The following is a 7,500-nucleotide window of genomic DNA, read 5'->3' on the forward strand; positions in this document are numbered from 1 at the left end:
CTGGTGGTGTGCCTACGGATTTTTTCAGCGCAAAAAAATGTGCCTTGGCTCAAAAAAGGTTGAAAAACACTGGGGTAGACATGCACATAGCAAACACACATACATGTAAGAGGAGTCAGCGCAGGGTCACAGTGCAGGTTAAAGCAGGAGCAGCCCCCCCTGGTGGAGGCTGGAGGTCAGTTGCAAGGAGAGTTGGGCAGGAAGGACGCATACTGAGGATTTAACACACTAAGAAGGGGGCAAGGAGAGTTGGGCAGGAAGGACGCATACTGAGGACTTAGCACACTAAGTAGGCGGTCAGGGAGAGCAGGGGATAAAATATAATGAATGCAGAAAGAAAAGACTTCCATCTACCTTCAGTCTCCAGTTGTCCTCCACCTCTGTTTTGATGCGAGTGAGCCAAGCATCAGTGAACCACGACGGGTCTCTGTGTGACACACACCATGGCACTTTAAAGTTCCATTATTTGTCAACCATTCCAAAGTCTCAGGGTGCATTGGGAGTGTTTTGACTGTTTCAGGTTTGTCACACTGCAAGTCAAGTCCCATTTGTTTGCTCATATGTGACCTCTATCAAATGTTTTCCTGTCAAGGTGCAATTCAGTTTTTTTTAAATCCAACCCAGATCTATTTTGTATGTGGCTATAAATCAGGTCACAGTTATCCCACAAGAACGTAATCAAATAGCGATAAGTGTTTTAATTATTTGCCAAATTAAATGGTTGCAAAATAAATAATTGACAAATGAGCAGAAAACAGGCAAAAATAATGTTTTAGGAATTCGCGTCTATGTTCCACCACTCCTGTCTTCAACGGCTCGCTCTTTGGAGCAGACGCCCCCGCAAATGTCCCGCAAACTGCGAAAGCCAAAATGCTTGCACTCTTCCCTCTTGATCTTATACGTGCAATAATACCCTTCAGAAAATGTGGACTTTGATTGCACGGAATCTTTGAAATTGACACAAATGCACCAGGACTGAGACTTACTAGAATTGCGGTCATGTTAACGTCCGCAAACACTGCAGCGTGTGTGACATCATGACATCATGTCTGCATGCGGGTCGGATTGCGTTCACATTAGACACTGCATTTTTTTGGTAATGTGAACGACCAAATAAGTTCAGATTTGACAAAAACAATCCGATTTGGACATCCTACCCGGCGGTGTGAACGTTGACAAAAAGTGCTTTTAGTGAGCCCCACTAGGAACAAACTGTTTGTGTGTGTGTAGCTTTAATGCTAATGAGTTGCTTGACCACGCCTATTTTTTACATACCTCTGCACTTGTCAATCATAACAAATACAATACCAATGTAACAGGACGGACAGGAGGACATAGATGCTGCATTTTAAGATGTGTAGTGAAGCCTGTTTTTTAAAAAGTTATCAGAGGTTTGATCATTTCCATAATACACCATTTCAAAGCAAGCAAACAAGTGAGGGAGACAATATTTAAAGTTAAAAAGTTAAAGTACCAATGATTGTCACACACACTAGGTGTGGTGGAATTTGTCCCCTGCATTTGACCCATCCCCTTGTTCACCCCCTGGGAGGTGAGGGGAGCAGTGAGCAGCAGCGGTGCTGCGCCCGGGAATCATTTTTGGTGATTTAACCCCCAAATCCAACCCTTGATTTATTTTACAAATGAGCTCTTAGGACACATTTTACTGAAACATCATTAAAAGGCCACTTTTGACTATTAACTGGCCTTTTGTGGTTTAATTTGCACCCAAGGTTGCATAATTTGGGATAAAATCAAATGTTTTTTGGGGGGAAACGGGCACAAAACGAACAAATGTGTGAACAAGTTTGGCTTTTTCTTCAGCCTATGTGTTTTTTTTCCCCCACCCTGTTCAAAGAGGGTGAGGAGTTGACTTCAGACCAGTGATTCTCAAACTTTTTCCACCAAGTACCTCCTCAGAAAACACTTGGCTCTCCAAGTACCACCATAATGACCGACATTAAAATACATTAGTGTAGTAGGCCTAAATATTCATTAAAAACCAGGCAGAGGTTTTATTTAACGAGTATTTAATATTTGTGTCCACTGTAACATTACAGTTCGAACAGTAAGACTTTTTAAATAAAGAGAAAAACTTATGTAATGAATCAGATTAAATTAAATGATTTTTTTGCATACCACTAAATCGGGGGTGTCAAACTAATTTTAGCTCAGGGGCCGCATGGAGGAAAATCTGTGCAGACGCGGGCCAGACTATTAAAATCATGGCATTAAAACTAAAAAATAAAGAGAACTCCAGATTGTTTTCTTTGTCTTACAAACACATTCTGAAAATATTACAATAAAAAATATAGAAAAAAATACCGATCCATGAAGGAAAGGAGTTTATAACTGAATACATTTACATATGCATAAACATGTGTTTTCTTTTGTATTATTTTTTAAAATAAATTAATGTTTATGACAAAAAATTTCCAAAACACAATATAGAAAGTTAGATATAACAGGATAATGCATACATTAATTTGTTTTCAAAGCGGTTACAAAAAAGTGGGATCCCAAAAATGTATTGTGGGACCCCATTTTTATGACTTGATGGGGTCCCGGGACCCCATTTTAAAAATTCCAGGCGCCAACACTGATGGAGTTTTGGTGCGTGCAAAACGGCAGCAGGCGGCTGGGGTCTGTGGACCGCGTCTAATACTAATCAAATATCATCCCGGGGGCCATGACTTTGACACCCCTGCACTAAATTAAGCCCAGGTACCACAGTTTGAGAATCACTGCTTCAGACTAAAATGTCACATGACTATTTGTGGCATACATTTAGGCTCGATTCTTTGTGTTTTCTCTCACATTTGATGCAGGGCCTGCGATATGGCGGCTCCAGTGGTCAGGTCCTCTGCTGTGCTGCATGGTGCAGAGGTGTTGAAAGTCTGCAGCTGAGAAGTCAAACATTCATACAAAGTGCAGGTCATGATTAAATGAGCTATTTCGACACAATCGGACACATTTTTCCCCCCATGATTACTATTTTAGCGTGTGGATGAAGTAACGCATACTGTTACGAATGTCAGGTAACCTTCCAACTAAACCCTGCAGTTAAATTCTTACAAGGATTAAACAGCCTGGCCTAATTACGCCAGCTTGTTGTTCAACAAAGCGTTAATGAAATAATGACTTAATTCGATAAAACGGGCGACAGTTTCACTTCATACATATATTTATTGAGCAACAAGTGGTGACGTCAGCCTACGTTATCTGCAGAACTAAGGAGAGACTACACAAATATCATTACTTCTTTAAAACGGGGGATTTTGTCACAACAGCGCGAACCTGGCAACCTTTGGCCAGGTTAGCCTACCGTACTTCTAGTATTGCTAAAAAAAATATTGTCACAATGAAATTTGGTGGTTATTACTGTATAGCGCTCATTAAACGTCGTTGTACGGGGACGTTTATGTTTTTTAGTCACATTATATTTGTTATCAGATGGTGAAGGTTTCCGGACAACGAGCGCAAGCGCCTACATTATTAGTGTACAAACAGGTGCGGTGGGAATCGTCCGCTGTTTGTTTACGACACTCAGCAAAAACTCACCCATATTATGAGGCTTTCAACCAACGCCGTGTTGCTCTCGTCCATTTATTCCAATAAAGCTAATTAAAGATCAAATATTTCCTCTCCACCTGTCAGCAAACGCCTCTTCCGCTCTCTTTCTTTCTGCATTTGACCTCACCTGCTGTCGAGGTAAAACTGTCACGTCAAATGCGTAGCGCGGCATGGTTTTACAGTGGCTGCGCCACATAACGACGTAACAGCTATGGAGAATATTGCATCGCTTCTGAGCGCTTTTTGCTTTACACTGGCAGCGTATCCAATCAGCGTTGAGATGCATCCAGAGTGACGCGTTTTACAGCCAATCAAATGCCAGTACGAGCAACTTTAGAACGCCTCCATTGGAAGCAGCTCGTCAAGCATTGGTGGAAGTCAACCATCATGAAGGAAGTTTATTATGCATTCATATGAGCACGGATACAGTCGATGTTGTTTTGATGCTTACCTGTCATGTATTTGTCTATATAAATTATGATTACAACTAGGTAATACAATAAACGTTTCTTTTTAATATCTTTTGAAAAAAATCATACTTCCGAAAACGGCTTACCCAAATGAAGTGTTCTTAAACTGGTTAAGTAAGATGAATATCTGAGCGTATTAAATAATCATAAATAAACACTAAGCATGTTATTTAATGAAAATAATTTAAAACGACAAACAGGCCGCTACTTTGGGTTTCTGCGTATATTAAATTAAAATAAATAATTCATAGCTCATCCAGCATGTATTCGCGGTCTCTACGCAAAGTAATAATACACAGTAATACAAATTAAAACAATCCTTTAATCGGCCCTTTGTAAATAAATAGGATGATAAAATATGTAATACACCAATAAAAATCTAAACTATTAAATATTACATTAAAACAATACAACATTGAATCTATATGATCATAATATAGCTTATAGGTAGAGATGTCTGATAATATCGGCCTGCTGGTATCATCAGCTGATAAATGCTCTAAAATGTAATATCGGAAATTATCGGTATCGGTTTTTTGTTTGTTTTTTAAATTAAATCAACATAAAAAACACAAGATACATTTACAATTAGTGCACCAACCCAAAAAACTTCCCTCTCCCAATTACACATTCACACAAAAGGGTTGTTTCTTTCTGTTATTAATATTCTGGTTCCTACATTATATATCAGTATATATCAATACAGTCTGCAAGGGATACAGTCCGTAAGCACACATGATTGTGCTGCTGGTCCACTAATAGTACTAACCTTTAACAGTTAATTTTACTCATTTCCATAATTACTTGTTTCTATGTAACTGTTTTTATATTGTTTTACTTTCTTTTTTATTCAAGAAAATGTTTTTAATTTATTTATCTTATATTAATTTTTTTTAAAAGGACCTAATCTTCACCATACCTGGTTGTCCAAATTAGGCATAATAATGTGTTGATTCCACAACTGTATATATCGGTATCGGTAATTAAGAGTTGGACAATATCGGCAAAAAAGCCAATATCGGACATCCCTACTTACAGGTCATTGCTCGCAGCTTTGCTAAGTAGTTTTTTGTTTTTCTCCTTTTTATACAAATCATTTTATTCAAACTATTTCTATTAGTTTTAGCCAAATAGTTTGTCTTTTGCTGTTTTCTTCCACTTGTTTAGTGTGCTGTTTAACAATCATTTACACTACTTATATCCCAATATGTTATTTTTTTCCCCAAAATAAAATCATATTTATTAAAAAAGGGTATTTAATATAATAACATCTTTATTTTAAAATATAATAACTTAAATGTATCTTTAATTTAATTCTTGTGTATCACCAAGGCGAGTCTCTACTTTTACCGACACTATTAGGTGACGGCCTCACTTCTTTATCTGCGCTCAGACCCTGACCCCATGGTTGACCCGCTGCTGGTTTTAGATGACCTGCAGCGAGATGAGGTGAAGGGCGGCCATGTCAATATTTACTCGGGCAATTCATGACATGGCACTGCGGAGGAGGTCACGTCGCCCAACTGTGCGTGGTTCAGTAATTCATTGGAGCGTTTAAGTTAACTAACACAGTACTTCATCATAAGCGGTCATTGCAGCAATATCATTTAAAGGCCACCAGGTGGCAGCATTGCTCTGCAAACCTTAAACCTTCCTTAAAAGGGTGAATAGTTTGACATTTTCTGGTTTTAAAATACATGTATAGTATATTTATGTGTGACGGTTGTTAATTTTTTATTTTTTTTAATAATTCCGTGCAATAAATGAAATGTTTATGATGGTGTTCAAGTACAGTAGGTTGATTGATGAGTGTTACTCATGCTTCAATCGGCGCTCTTGTCAACTTTGGGTAAATTATTGCCAAGGTCAGCTCTAGCCTACTTTTACGTGGGAGAGATCATGTCAGGCTACAGTCAGTCATGTGATCCATGATGATTTTTACCGTTGATCCGTTTATTGATGAGAGCACTGGAGATTTCCAGCAGGCTGCAGGAGTGACAGAGCGAGAGAGGAGCTGATGGTGGTTGATGATTAACAGGAAGTTGTCATTTAGATGATGCTGCTGCACCGACTGTTACTTACTTCCTCAAGACATCAGCAGCTTCACCATGCACGCCCTGCACTCCGTCACCAAGCTCAGGTGAGTGTTTGTGCACCATTACATGAAGATTGTGCTCATTGTTGTGTTACCAAACTGAAATTTAAAACCCCAACATTCTTAACAGTACAGCGCTCTTGTCGTCTACAAGATCTTTGACTAGTGTTTTTGCCATGGATTCCTAAAAACAGCAGACCACTCTCGTCACTTAGATCTTTGACCAACATTTTTGCAGTAAATTCCTAAAAGCTGCAGAGCACTTGTCATAGAGGATCTTTGACATACAAACCCTGTTTCCATATGAGTTGGGAAATTGTGTTAGATGTAAATATAAACGGAATACAATGATTTGCAAATCCTTTTCAACCCATATTCAGTTGAATATGCTACAAAGACAACATATTTCATGTTCAAACTCAAACAAATAATCATTAACTTTAGAGTTTGATGCCAGCAACACGTGACAAAGAAGTTGGGAAAGGTGGCAATAAATACTGATAAAGTTGAGGAATGCTCATCAAACACTTATTTGGAACATCCCACAGGTGAACAGGCAAATTGGGAACAGGTGGGTGCCATGATTGGGTATAAAAGTAGATTCCATGAAATGCTCAGTCATTCACAAACAAGGATGGGGCGAGGGTCACCACTTTGTCAACAAATGCGTGAGCAAATTGTTGAACAGTTTAAGAAAAACCTTCTCAACCAGCTATTGCAAGGAATTTAGGGATTTCACCATCTACGCTCCGTAATATCATCAAAGGGTTCAGAGAATCTGGAGAAATCACTGCACGTAAGCAGCTAAGCCCGTGACCTTCCATCCCTCAGGCTGTACTGCATCAACAAGCGAATCAGTGTGTAAAGGATATCACCACATGGGTTTAGGAACACTTCAGAAACCCACTGTCAGTAACTACAGTTGATCGCTACATCTGTAAGTGCAAGTTAAAACTCTCCTATTCAAGGCGAAAACCGTTTATCAACAACACCCAGAAACGCCGTCGGCTTCGCTGGGCCTGAACTCATCTAAGATGGACTGATGCAAAGTGGAAAAGTGTTCTGTGGTCTGACGAGTCCACATTTCAAATTGTTTCTGGAAACTGTGGACGTCGTGTCTTCCGGACCAAAGAGGGAAAGAACCATCCGGATTGTTCTAGGCGCAAAGTGTAAAAGCCAGCATCTGTGATGGTATGGGGGTGTAATTAGTGCCCAAGACATGGGTAACTTACCATTAATGCTGAAAGGTACATACAGGTTTTGGAGCAACATATGTTGCCATCCAAGCAACGTTACCATGGACGCCCCTGCTTATTTCAGCAAGACAATGCCAAGCCACGTGGCTTCATAGTAAAAGAGTGC

The 7,500-nt window shown here is 39.4% G+C and overlaps 2 protein-coding genes across 6 annotated transcripts in view; one reads left to right on the forward strand and one right to left on the reverse strand.

Moving 5' to 3' along the window:
- The window catches only part of si:dkey-183n20.15 (RING-HC_RNF170 domain-containing protein), a 46,858-nt gene that overhangs the window by 27,443 nt on the left and 11,915 nt on the right, over positions 1-7,500 (forward strand). For 2 of the 3 annotated variants that reach the window (XM_062038632.1, XM_062038633.1), the window contains one exon: positions 6,095-6,183. In XM_062038632.1, coding sequence (XP_061894616.1) covers positions 6,152-6,183 — 32 coding nt within the window. In that variant the 5' untranslated portion in view covers positions 6,095-6,151. Of the gene's footprint in view, positions 1-2,486; positions 2,935-6,094; positions 6,184-7,500 lie in introns of those variants that run through there. The other variant, XM_062038634.1, reaches the window with a different exon arrangement.
- The window catches only part of hook1 (hook microtubule-tethering protein 1), a 29,988-nt gene that overhangs the window by 19,940 nt on the left and 2,548 nt on the right, over positions 1-7,500 (reverse strand). The window contains exons 1-3 of one of the 3 annotated variants that reach the window (XM_062038628.1): positions 3,562-3,833; positions 2,818-2,903; positions 355-427 (exon numbers count right to left, since the gene is read on the reverse strand). In XM_062038628.1, coding sequence (XP_061894612.1) covers positions 355-427; positions 2,818-2,903; positions 3,562-3,606 — 204 coding nt within the window. In that variant the 5' untranslated portion in view covers positions 3,607-3,833. Of the gene's footprint in view, positions 1-354; positions 428-2,817; positions 2,904-3,561; positions 3,834-7,500 lie in introns of those variants that run through there. The other 2 variants (XM_062038629.1, XM_062038630.1) reach the window with 2 other exon arrangements.

Source organism: Entelurus aequoreus, linkage group LG27 (genome assembly GCF_033978785.1).
Source record: "Entelurus aequoreus isolate RoL-2023_Sb linkage group LG27, RoL_Eaeq_v1.1, whole genome shotgun sequence".
Lineage (NCBI taxonomy): Eukaryota > Metazoa > Chordata > Actinopteri > Syngnathiformes > Syngnathidae > Entelurus > Entelurus aequoreus.